This window comes from Centrocercus urophasianus, unplaced genomic scaffold (assembly GCF_019232065.1).
Source record: "Centrocercus urophasianus isolate 14NV4802_14NV808 unplaced genomic scaffold, USGS_Curo_1.0 seq_14, whole genome shotgun sequence".
NCBI classification, from domain to species: Eukaryota; Metazoa; Chordata; class Aves; order Galliformes; family Phasianidae; genus Centrocercus; species Centrocercus urophasianus.
Genome location: NW_024884586.1, coordinates 46,785,595 through 46,798,898, shown reverse-complemented (window position 1 = coordinate 46,798,898; position 13,304 = coordinate 46,785,595). Strand labels below are relative to the sequence as shown.

General features: G+C 40.7%; 1 protein-coding gene across 1 annotated transcript in view; it reads right to left on the bottom strand.

Moving 5' to 3' along the window:
• KCNH5 (potassium voltage-gated channel subfamily H member 5) overlaps nucleotides 1–13,304 on the bottom strand; it is a 142,277-nt gene that overhangs the window by 21,637 nt on the left and 107,336 nt on the right. The window contains exons 9-10 of the mRNA XM_042814238.1: nucleotides 13,011–13,263; nucleotides 3,299–3,495 (exon numbers count right to left, since the gene is read on the bottom strand). Coding sequence (XP_042670172.1) covers nucleotides 3,299–3,495; nucleotides 13,011–13,263 — 450 coding nt within the window. The remainder of the gene's footprint in view (nucleotides 1–3,298; nucleotides 3,496–13,010; nucleotides 13,264–13,304) is intronic.

Here is a 13,304-nt window from a genome sequence, read left to right as displayed (position 1 = left end):
AGCTATGTAATCTCATTGCGATTTTATAGAGTATCTTTCCAGATTAATTATTTCCCCTGTTTGGAAAAAAAGAAGTTCAAAGTCCTGCCTCTGCCTTGCAGTGTACATTAGCAATGTTAGATGCCCCATAAAAATTTCAGAGCATGAAACAAGATATGCTGCAATGCTCTGCAATTACAGATTAAAAGTCACTTCGTCACCATGAGCAGGACAGAGGACTGCAGGTTGGAAAGCAAGCAGGCATGCTCACTTTATGAGCTCATAAATGCAGCGTGATGGCTGAGCTACCTAATGCACAGAAAAAGAAAACAAAAACCCAGAGTTGATAACAGCACACTGAGCAGATGCCTTAAGTAGGTCATTCAACATGCCAAGCCTCTAAATGCTATTTGGGAGTGAGAAAACATTATTTCCTCACTTCAGTGTGACTTTCTCTTCCCCGTCATGTGGAACTAACCTTTTGTGCTCAGCACTATTATTAATTTATTAGCCTTTTGAACGTTTAAATTGTTTCACAGTCTACAGACTACATCTGAGTGCCTGTTGAGGGACAATACAGCACAAATGCATGTGTGTAGGCACCCACACACATGCATACGTATTTGGAAAAGCAGACCTGATGAAAGAGCAATTCTCTCTATCTATGTATTTTTGACAGTGAGAACAAACAGCCATTTTGTTGAGCACAGAACTGCAACGAGTGTATTTTTGTTATGATTAAATGTCAAACGTTACAAGTGATGACTACGTAGAAAATGTGCTAAGTATATTTCTATTGAAATCAATTAAAGGATGCAATGATTTTCTTTCCATTTAGATTACATGACTCCAGCACAAATTGCTGCAGTACAGTGCAGCCCTGGCTGCCTGCTTTCACTTACTGAACAACTGCTTTTTGTCCGCCTGGTAAAACTGTTCTGGATGGCGTGGCTTCTCTCAAAGGCTGAACTCACAGTCAGACACTTCATGTCCAATAGGGAATTGGGTACACTTTCAGCAGATACGTTGTTTGAAACAATCCCCTGAATAATTTTACATAACAGGGCCTGGACTGTATCCCCACTGCTGAAAGCAGTATGATCTGTTTTGTACCTAGGAACAATACTCATAATTTTTGCAAAAGCAAGCTTTGGCTCAGCACATCTTAAATACCAGGAGAAAGACTTTTCCTGAAATAGCTCTTGAGTAGGAGACATTATAGGTGGAGTTCATCTGATGTACCCTTGGTATTTAAAAGTTAGCAACTGAGGACTGTCTCAAAAATCAACAGAAAGGGGATGATTTTCTCATCCCAGATAAGGCATTGAAGAGGGACATGCAACTGCACTCTAAAGGAAGCACTCCTCCTCATGAGCTATAAAAGTGACTGGTGAGTAGCTCAGATGTCACTGGCCAACTTTTCAGTGAAATTAATTCATGTACTACAATGATTTGATCTTCCTTTGACTCCAGTGCCAACTCATGCACCCAACTGACATTGCCTTTCCTTCTGCAAAATCCAACCTTTCTTTACAAGTGCTCTTCAGACACTTCTTGCTTTGAGTCACTGGCTCCATGGCACACTGCATGTACCTAATGCTCCCTGAGTGCTTTTCCTCCAGTGTGACTCCCTGTGCTAGGGCCCTGCAAGGAACCAAACTGCCCAAAAAAGGAATGTGACAGAAGAAAATAAATAGAAAAACAGTCAAGTGATTATTTCCCTTATGTATTCTAGGACTGCAGAATTGAACTCCAGCATGTTGGCCTGACAAGAAAAGATCTGTCTGTGTTTTCCCTGTGCACAACCTTATCATGGCTGATGGGGAGTCCCAGGAAGCTAGCTGAAGTGACAGGTTTCCCATTTTGAGAAGGAAAGAATAAATTCTGACACAGTGTACTCTTGTCCCATGAAATCACCATCAGGAAAGTCTGAAAGAAATTGTCATCTGGGACTGGAGCTGGTGGCACATGTCAAATAGGAAAGGGGGGATGCTGAAGTCATGACCTGGAGAACATTTTATCAATAAAAAAAGCAAAAAGCTAGAAGCCCCAAAGCAGCTCTCAAGCCAAAAGCTCTTCTTCAGGACCAAAGTGGAGTTAACAAGCTTCAAGTCAGAGGTAAGCTGAGAAACTGGAACCAAACTTCATTATAATTTAGCTCTTCCAGACTCCTGCAGAGATGGAGGGGAGCTATAATCCCCCATTGCATCTACTTTTTGCCATGGGTATTTTGTGCTGTAGCTGGTATATTAATGAGCACAGGAACACAGTAAAAATTAAATCTTCTTTGAAATAAGTATTTGTAAAATACTTTAGTGGCCAGGGAGAAACTATATCCAGGAAACTGAAATTCTAGTTCTGTTTAATTCCTGTTGCTGCAGAGGCTAATATTACCTTGTAAAATATGGAGATAGCCTTGATACCTTATCAGGTGAGATGTCCTAGCTGCAGAAAAATGTGTTTCAGCAGCTAGAGGTTTTCAGTTAATGCTCAATAATCTATAAATCATTGTTAGGAGATTCCTCTATGCAAATAAAATGTATATAACCCTCATCAATCTTAAAAAAAAACCAAACACAAAACAACAAAAAACCAAAACAAAACAAAAAAAACCATCATAAAGATTAAAATTTGCAGCTGCAATATGAATTAAAGAATCCCTTAACCTGTTCTCAAGATATGTCCTTATGGCTAATTAATTTTTAGATGGAGTGCTCTTTGAAAGAACTAATGGATAGTGAGCATTGCTGATTGATTAAAAAATGAGCAGGAGGATTTAAAAAGTGAGCTGTGAATGTAAAATTGCTACCAAGCTTTATTAACCTTGCCATATTAAAATTCTCAACTGTGCAAGGGAGTGAAGCAAGTATTAAAATAATACTTTTGCTAAGTACATTTTATTTATTTAACATCAATAAATCTCTCCTAGTTGGTGCCATGCAGATCCATCAGACTATTCTCTTCTGATCTAGCAGGTGAGAGACTGAGCCTCACCTCTGAGGAATCTAAAATACGGACTCTCTCACACTACTACATATAACTTTATACATTATGCAACAGAAAGAAAAAAAACAACAGCAAAGCAAAGAAAAAGAAAGTGTAGTTCATATGTCACACTGCCAGGATTGCTACTCGGAGCTGCAAATCTATGGCTCACTTTTATTGAGCCATCATTAACAAAGAGCTACAACATTTATTGAAAGGCCAGTTAATCTGCAATGACCTGAAAACATCAAGAGTAAACCGGAGGTTATTCAACACTGCAAACAGTGTGCAATCTCCTGCTGAAAGAAAGGGAAAACAAGATCAGCTGCCTTACCCGTTTCCTCAAATTACAGGTGAGTGTGAGGTTCCTTGAGAAGGAGTTTGCAAAAGCAGTATAAAAGTCCAACACTTTAAGCAAGGCTTCTCGCTTAATAATATGTAAATCGCAGTATGTCAGAGCGCGTACGTTGGCACATGCGTGGGCCAGACTGGTTTCCTTCCAGAAGATATCACCAAACACATCACCTTTACCTGAAAAACAGGACAAAATTTGTTAAAAGTCAATGCTTACGTGGTGCTCCCCAGCATGCAAACGATTTCTTTCCAAACTTTCTTATGCTTTGGAATAAGCTAACATCAGCTCCCAACTGTGAAAACTAATAAGGGTAAAAGATTTAAAAATATCTGAGGTATTTCAGCATCTTTAGCAACAGCCCCAGGTTTTTAAGATATTTATAGATAGCTCTGCAAAGTGTCACAGAGCATAAAAGCCAGACTGTGTGGCTGAAGATGCAGGTAATGGATTTCCCAAAAGCCCCTGAACATAATAAGTAGTTACCTAATGGTGAAGTGACTGAATATTTCTGAGGATCACTCCTAAGTGACAGAGGAACCCTGCTTTCACTGATAGCCTGTGTCATTCAGGATACTTTATCACCATGGCTCTACAATGCTGTTTGAGAGCCAGCTTCTTAAACGCTCATTAAACACTTTTACTTCATTGAGAAAGGTAACATTCCTTCTAAAAACCCACTAAAACCATCCCTGAGACTTCTAACCTCTAAATACCCGGCTCCAAATCTTAAGCAGATCCAACAGCCGGCTTCCAAATCCAAACATATCCACGTACACACAGGGTTCTGCTGAAGTCTGTATTTAAATATTTGCTGACTAAGAAAGGGTCTGACCCCTTAGACACATGCATATTTAAATAACCACAGCCAGATGTGAACCACCGCACGCATCAGTACAGGTTAGGGGCTGACCTGCTGGAAGGGAGCCCCGCAGAGAAGGAGCTGGGTGTTCTGGCTGGCCGTGAGCCAGCAGTGTGCCCTCATGCCAGGAAGGCCAAGGGTGTTTCTGGGGTGAAAGAAAAGGAGGTGGTCCTCCCCCTATTTGCTCTGCCCTGGTGGGGCCACACTGGGTGCACTGTGTCCAGTTCTGGACTCCCCAGTTCAAGAAAGGGAACTGCTGGGAAGAGTGCCATGGAGGACTGCAAAGAGAAGTGTGGTTGGTGGCTGGCAGCTCAGATTCTGAAGCAGAAACTGTGGTATTAAGGGCACTTATGAAGGAAGGTTGCTTCGGTTGCCAGTGGTATCCCAGCTCTTTATTTCTGTAGTTATTAAGAGGAAACTAGAAATCAACCAGTCAGTGGTAGTATCTCTATTGATTTCAGGTACCTCAAACAGCCCCTTGGTGAAGGTTTGTGATTTTTATAGTTTGAGGAAAGAAAAGGTAATACATTTTAATGCTTCTTACCCTAAGGACTTGCAACATTTCACTCAGCTCTATTTCAGGAACACAGAACAATACTTTATCCAACCTTACTGCTCTTTTTCTATTTTTATTTGAAAATAAAAATATTCTATTATTTTATAGAGACTATTCCTCTATTTGTATTTCTGCTTCAGGTATCATATCCAGTAACTAGACTAACATTTCTCATGCAGCCTGTGCAGCAGAATCATCTCTCAGAAACGTTGCAGCATTTTCATTGAACTGCTTTAAAATAATTCTACATTTTGAGATGCTGTTAAAATGAACTGCAATACATAATACTCCTGATGCAGTTGATAAAACAAGTTGCCTTAAAATGCTCTCCTTATCACAGAGCATTTCCTACAAATATATAATTTATCTAACGTTATGTTTCAAATTACCCTTTGCAGTTAATTGCCCTTCTCTCTACGCACAGTTTAAAACCTGTTTCGCAGACATACTCAGCACAGTTACATAATTTATAGAAAACAGACCATTTTGGAAGTGCACAAAATTGCTTAATGGATTTGCTCTCTGAGGTGGACACAGGACAGAATTGAGCCTTGGTTGCAGCAACTGCAGACTGCAGTTAAACAGAATTCAGTAATGGGGACTGGTACGATTTTCCTGCTGAAATGTTAGCAAAATGCTTCTTTTTTTTTCCTTCTTCTTCTTATACTTAAGGTAATATATAAATAATTCAAGCTGAAAGCAGTGGATGCTGACTCAGAAACTGTGCAACAGAACATTCCCAAGTCACAGACAGATAAAATCACCATTCATAAAACTGAGATCTCCTCATCTTTTGCAGTTCAGTGAGGCAGGAACGATACTGCGTTCCTCTGAATGAGGCTGAGAAGATAAACTGCATCTCTGCACTCCTTCATGGGTCAGCAGTCAGTGCACTTAAATGGGGAAGTGAAGTGACAACTTGAAAAGGTAAAGATGGTATTTGTCTTCTGCCAGCGCTCACTGTTTCTCTGGAGGTGACTATAAGAAACCCAAATGCTTCCTTTAAGAAAGTGTACTTCAGAAAGTACAGAATCTTGGAAGCAATTATGACTTTTTGAATTTGATTTTTTCCCCACACCCTTCCAAGTCTCATTTGCTCTTTGTGAACATGTAAGGAACAGTACTGCATGAAAACACCCAAGCAGATTCTCCAAAACAATGCACGCTTCCTCATAGATACAGAGATTAATGCACTGTACTTCATCCCTGTAACTGTAGCTCACTGAGTAGAGAGCAGTAATTATTCACTCAAGTTTTATTTTTCACAGTGTAACTAACGGGATTTTTCCTCTTTCTTAGAATTATAATTAAAAATATACCTGGTAGGTTTTAAACCACAGCTACTCACCTCCACTGCTGCAGGTTGCTACAAGCACAGCATGTCTTGTTCATCACTGGTCAAAATGCATAGCTAATGGTGGTGACTGTGTTGAAAAATAATTTATTGCTGCTGAGAATTTGCTCTATCAAATAGCTCTTGATTCACTGTGCTTTGTCAATATCTTCTAGTTTCCATGGAAATAAATAGAAGGCATTACTTGTGGAGCAACCTATGTATATGTCCATACATTAAATATACACATGAATCTCTACATATATAGAGAGAATTAAACAATATGTAACTATATAATTGATAATTATATTTCTATATGTTATCATTTTATATTATGGATAACTCTGCCACACAGAAGTGGGGGACTGATGTTCTCCACCACCTTGCTCCACGGACTGAGTTTCCAGCTTGTGAGACTGTAGCTCATGCCTAGACATCTCAGGTAAGGCTATATGAAACTCCCCAGGAGCTGGAAAAGGGAATGAAAAAGTCCTTGAAATCAGAGACAGGAAAGACTCTCTCTAACTCTCAGAACTCCTGTGCACCTATGAAATGGCAAAATTTATTTTCTTCAGACAGAAATCAAGCTAAAAAATATATCAGTAGAAATGATAACTTGATTGAGCTTTTGGGAGAAAGCCTGGATGGACAGTGAGAATAAATTCCTGATGGAAAACTGCACTGAGAGGAAAAACAAATAAAAGGGGCAAAGGTTTCTCCTTAAGGTGATAGCTCTTGTGAACAGGAGCAAATTTGGAAAATATATGTGGTGCACTCCTAGCTAATAGAGGCCAGCCATACTATTCCCTCTTTTAAAACATTTCCCAAGACACATCAGTCACACTAGCAAAAGCCAGACATGATGAATAATGTAGGCTTTCCATCAGGATATGCTTAAATCTTCTGTTACTTATGAGCAGCAGAGGCAATACAGACCAATTTTGTTGCAGAATCAGTAAAACTGCATTATACATAGAAAACATTCAGCTAATTTGCTCAGGTACCAATAGCCATGGAATGACAGCAGGTGCACAGAAACGGAGGTCAGGAAACAAATATCAAGTCCCTGCAGCCATAATTGCAATGCTACTGGTACATATATTCATGCACATACAGCTGTCTGTGACTATACATCTGCAGTGAAACCTCTGACTGCCAGACAGACATATCTCAAGCTGATGAAAACAGCTGATGATGAAGGAAAGAATTTGCAGTTACTTGCAGCAGCCCACAGCTCTGCAATCATTGGGTGAGCAGGTAAGCAGCTCCTTGCCATGAGACGCTGGTAGATCCAACTATGAGGAAACAGGATAAGGACTGGTGCAAGCTCACCAGCTGTCTCCTGCCAGCTAGGATGTCATTACTTCTTGTGAGCACAGTCCATAATATGCAGGGGTGACTACCAGACTGTGAGACAGGGCTCTGTGCCTTTGAGGAGGTTCTGACCAAAATTTCAGCCTTTCCTAAGGTACCCTGAGGAGCCAGGGTTTATTGAAAACCAGTTCACACCAGTCAGACATCCAGCTTGATGGGACCCCATATATCAACATGTGAAAGGGCAGAATGAATGGAGAAAAGAGCACTTTTCAAAAGATTGTCAGAATAGTCAGCAAAGAAACATTATTAACTGTGCCCAACGTTCAGGTCCATGCTGGCAAAGGCACTTTACATTATTAAACACAGTGCAAGCTTCCCCATCTGCATCTAAATACACAAAATTAATGTACCCTTCGACCAGCAGTCAGAAACTGCTAGAAAATGGAAAGGTCCATATTCTCCTGTTAGTGATGGGTTAATGGTCCCCATCTCTCATACTTTCAGCACAAATCTCCTCTTTGTTTTTTTTTAAGAAGCCCCAGCTCTTCATGATGGGAAATCTCAGTTTTGATTTGATACTTAAACAAATATCCATCCTTCCTGACTGAAGAAATGAACTTGAAAGCATGACCATACCCACCATCTTCAATGCTCATAAGGCAAATCACATTGCCTCAGACTGTTAATCTGATTTAAAAGAAATATATCATATGATTGCAAAATAATTTTTTTTCTTGCACAACCAAGACTTTTGAGCTCCTGAGTTTGGCAGTGAAGTATGCAGGTCTAATTCAAAAACATCTCAATTCAGTGGAAGGAATCTTTCTGACACTGGAGGCTGCAGATTGCATCTACAGCACACCAGCTGGCACTGAATTAAGATTGATGCCTTGTATTACAGTTAGCTATGGTGCAGACAGAGACAGAAATATTTTAAACTTATGAAATGATGTGAAAAATTGAACACTCCCTTTAACTCTGTCAGTAAGAGCTAATAACACCTTTGAACAAGTAATAGTAGGAATAAATCTTACATAGTACTATGCATGTTAACCCAGACCTGTAAAATAGGACTCATTTCAGGAAGTATGTTGAAGAAGAGCTGCACAGTGCAAAGCTGCACATCACACTGCAACTCAGATCAATACTCCTTTGAGCACAGTACAAAATATTTTCAGATTCAGCACTTGAAAAACAGCCTACATCACCTTAATTATTGCAGTCCTGCTGGCTGAAAAGCTTTCCTTTCTGAATCATTTGCCTATTAGTTAATTTAGAGCGTTAACTCACTGCAACAAAATGGAGTTATCCTACAGATGCAATAGGACATAGGTAATAATGTGCACCTGGTAGCAATCTCAAAACAGCAGTTCTGTAGATTGCTACCAGGTGCACATTATGAAGCTGGGGAAAGTCTCAAAACCAGCTTGACTTATTTTAGTTCACTTAAAAAAACACAAAAATTACATAATGTTAAGCTGATTTTAGGTAAGGACAAACATTCTACCTTCCTTCCAAATGAGAGGTGACTCAGGCTGCAACTATAGTAATTAAAATCACAGAATCAGGTACTAACACTAGGAGATGGGATTGGACTGACAGTTTTTCACACCATAAAATACATCATACATGATCAGTCTTGTCCTGCATGAAGCACACATCCAGCTGAGTAACATCATGGAAATTCAAAGTGTTGATGCGTGGATCCCAAATTCTGAATTACGAATGTGTGCAGAATAGAGCGATGGAGCCTGGCTCGTCTAAGAAGAATAAATCCAGTAAACAACACTGTTGCACTGGGACTGTATGCAGAATATGCTGAGAATTAACATGCAACACATGAAGATAAAGAACAACTCAACTGAATGCATACAGGATCAGGATCCTAAGTGTGGCTGAAATACAAGCTATTAAATTTATATACATCCTGGCGTGGCTATCAAAATTGAATCTGTTCAGCAGCTGCCCCCAGCCAGGATTTCAGTGCTCAATATATTTCTATCACTACGCAGTTTGAGCAATAGTTTTAATCAGTTCCTACAATCAACGTTTGAACATGGTGAGTCATTATTTTTTTGTTGGCAAAAGGACTCCTCTAAGCCTTGCTGATCAATCTGCCCGCTTGAAGTTACTGCACAATTCACACACACTCAGCCGTGCTAATAGTGGGAGCTGCAAAGCAGCTTGCAGGCACTGGGCTGGCACTGCCCCGCACACAAAACTCCTCACCATGAGCAAATTCAGGTTAATTGTGGCAGGGTGAGTTGCTCAGTGCCCTGTGCCAGCAGATGCCTTGTTCCATTAGAGGACTTCACACCCCTGGTCTTTCCTGAGATATTTCTGCTGGGAACATCTCCCAATGCAGAGCAGTGGCAGATTGGCTGTTCACTCCTGCTAGAGTGACAATTACAAATGTGCCTTCTCAGGGTCACCTCTCTCACTAGGAAAGTTTGGTTAATTGGAGACAAGACTGTTTGCACTTCTCCATTATCCTGGCAAATGCATACGAGGTATGTGAAAATGACTGAATCTGGTTTTCCCCAGCAAAGCAGCTCCCCTTAACTCCAGCTCTGAGCATAGTGCTCATTCTGCCAGAGCACTGGTCAGTGCTTATGAAAGGCAGGAGGCTGTCCCCAGGAAATGAAGACACCTAATGAGGGAAACACCTAATGAGGAGACACCTAATTGGACACCTGGGTATCTTCATTAATGAGTCCTATAAACTGCAGATCTCTGGGCTCAATTGGGTTCATTTTCTTACTCTACCAACTTCTGTAATGGTGATCACTGCAGTAGCTGGGCATTTAATTACACACAAATGAGGACAAAACAGAATCAGGGGAGAATGAAAATATAATGATGTAAAGTTGACTGGTCAGTCACTGTATTTCACCAGTTTTCAAGCACAAGATGTGCCAAGGCTGGGGCCCTGGAGCCAGCAAAACTGCTACTACACATTTTCTCTATCTTTTAGAGCCCATGAATAGCACTTGAGTGGGATGCCCAAGCTCCTGAGGACACCATTTTAGCAAAGAGGGAGGCTGTCTGCACTAGCTTTCTATGGCTGCAACGGAGGGAGTTGCAGTCAAGGAAGATGAAGAAAGGAAAAGCAGCAGTGTTGAGGAGCAATTTATGCTGGGATCCAAGGGAGGACAAAGCCCTGGCCTTTGGAGAGAAGCATGAATGAACGTGAGGGTCAGAGGGTCATGCTCTTAATCCATGTTGATGCACCTTCCTGATTGATCATTCTAAGACATCAAAACTTCCCTCTACAGGTGAGCAAAGCAAAAAGACACCACCAACCACTTCTCTCTGCAATGCAAATAACTACAACACCTGGATGAAAAACACTATTGAAATAGTAACTGCACAATACCAGTTCCTTATCAAGCTTAGGAAATAGATTGTTCTACAAAGGAGCTAAGTGTCCTCCTATTCTCCTTCTCCTACAGTAGAACATAATAAGGACCAGGTTCTGAAGGATGTTTACCCATTTTCAATACAAGTTACTGCTGGATGAGGAGGATGGACAGACTGGCAGTACAACTCCCTAAGCCATTTTTTCCTAGGAACACCAGTGTGAAGACATTGGAGTATTCAAAGTAATCTATGTGGGTTTTCATGTTTGGAAGAGGTTTTTAAACCTGGTCTTCACCTCAAGCAGTATAACTTCCCTTGTGCTTTAACTCCTGGGGGAGAAGAGATTAAAACAAATTTTCTTCTCTGCTGCATGATAACACAGTTGTTATTTCAGGGGCAATTGACGTCACTCTAAATGTCTTCACGACTACATCTGAAAGAGATTTCCTTCCACAAGTGAATTTTTAGGATACACCTCGTAGTTTCTCAGTACACTGTTGTGTTAAATAACCCAAAAGAAAACTTCTTAGCGTGCCTATGATTAAAATAAGCTGTTTATCTCACTCTAAGTCACAAATATGCATTCTTCCAGTCCCCACAGTACACAATGAACATAGCTCTGAGTCCACAGATCGCCTGCCAGCAGCCATGACAGAATCAAAGTCACTTTTGGTAATTAAAGATAATTCACTTTAACTAGATATGGTTAAAGGGCTCCCTAGCCAAATGAGGAATAAGATAGGTACTGGATTTACGGTACATACAAGTAGGAAACAAAAAGTTCTCACTGTTATTTCAAACACAATATTCATTAGTAAATGCAATAAAGTTTTGCATGTAATCCACTTAGTGATGTCTTATTGTTCAGTAAATTATATATTTATTGTTTGTTTCACTCTAGTAGCCTGAAAACCATTTTGTTTGGTTAAATACTGCCACTTACTCTTAAAGCTTTTCTTTTTTTAAATAGCTGTAAGCAAACAAAAGAGATCCTTTCATCACTGAAATTAATAATAAAAGTGAGATGGCCCAGCAAGCTGAAGTACAAGGAGTATTTTGCTAAGGAAATTACAGACTTAGGAGCTTTCACCATGACTTCACATCTGAATATGGAAACAGATTCATTCTTACATTAAATTTCTCCTGTTAAAAACCTCAGTATATTCTAGAGAACCAAAAGCTGCAGTAAGTATATGTGCATACCCTGAGCACGTATTCTCTATACATAACCAGTGCTGTCCTTCGTATCTGCCCATTTCCATATGCTGGCTCAACTCTCCAATGCCATCATGACCCTCATTTCCCAGCAATCATTCAATCATTCTCATGAGGCACAAAAGAGACCCAAGGTGCCCTCTGGGTCTGCCCTTGCATGAAAGAAGCAGTGCAGAAGTTCAGCGACATGAGTGGTCCCACAGCTCAGTACCAGCACTTGCGTTTGCCTTCAGAGAGCCACATCTCCAGTTTAAGAGAAGCCAAATAGCTAATGCTCAACAGAGATGAGTTCTACAGTAAACAGATCCGTTACGAACAGCCAAGACAAACCCTTTCCAAGGAGAGCCATTCATTCGTTATCCATACTGTTATGTCTCTGAGGACAAGTCCTGTCTCAGCACTGGTGCTGGCCACTCAATTCCACCTTTTGCTACAAAATTCCCAATCCCACATAAGTTAGTGGGGGGTCTGCATTTGGCTAATTCCCACCTACTCCTGGCAAACCAGACACTCCAGAGTAATGGTGGGGTGTTTAACATAGAGCTCCCCCAACACTCAGAATTCTCATGAATCAAACTGGAATATATGGTGCACCTCTATCTCTTCACACAGACACACTGAACTGTTTCTTCACTAACAACAGTTTTGCTTCCTTGAAGATACTGTTTGAAGGTATTATTCTTGGCTAGAATACAGACAAATGGAAAGCCCAGTGCAAAGGTTAATGTGGAAATCCTCCTGAGAGTCAGATATAAAACACTGTGCATTTCCTCTAGTAGAATGTTTAAAACATGCCATTCTCTTCTGCTTAGGGACACTTTAGCTGTGACCAGCGAACCATACTAGGCAGAACAAGCATTCTCTATGGAATAAAAAATGAAAGGTTTGCTCCTAGAGCAGTATCTCTTGAGAACTAACATCCTTATCATATGACAACCTCTAGCCTCCTGTAGTCTCAGCTGACGTAAGGCAAGAGTAGCAAATATTCAAGCCTACACAGAACTCAAATGTATTCCAAGCACCACCGTGTCCACAGTAGAGATCACAGTACCTAAAATAGCCACCACCTCGTCATCCTGGATGACTTCTAGGGATCCTGAGACCACGAAGCAAAGAGCATCAACACTCTCCCCAGCATGATAGATGAGGTCCCCCGGGGCGCAATGGATCGTCTGAAACTCCACGGCCAGGGCTCGCAGGCAGCCATCGCTGGCCAGCCGGAAGGCAGGATGCTCATTAAAAACTTTCCGGTTTAGGTGCACACAAATATCTGCTCTCATGTCCTTTGGGCAAATCGAGAGAACCTGAATGAAAGAAAGACAAAAAAACAATCAGCTGGGAACGT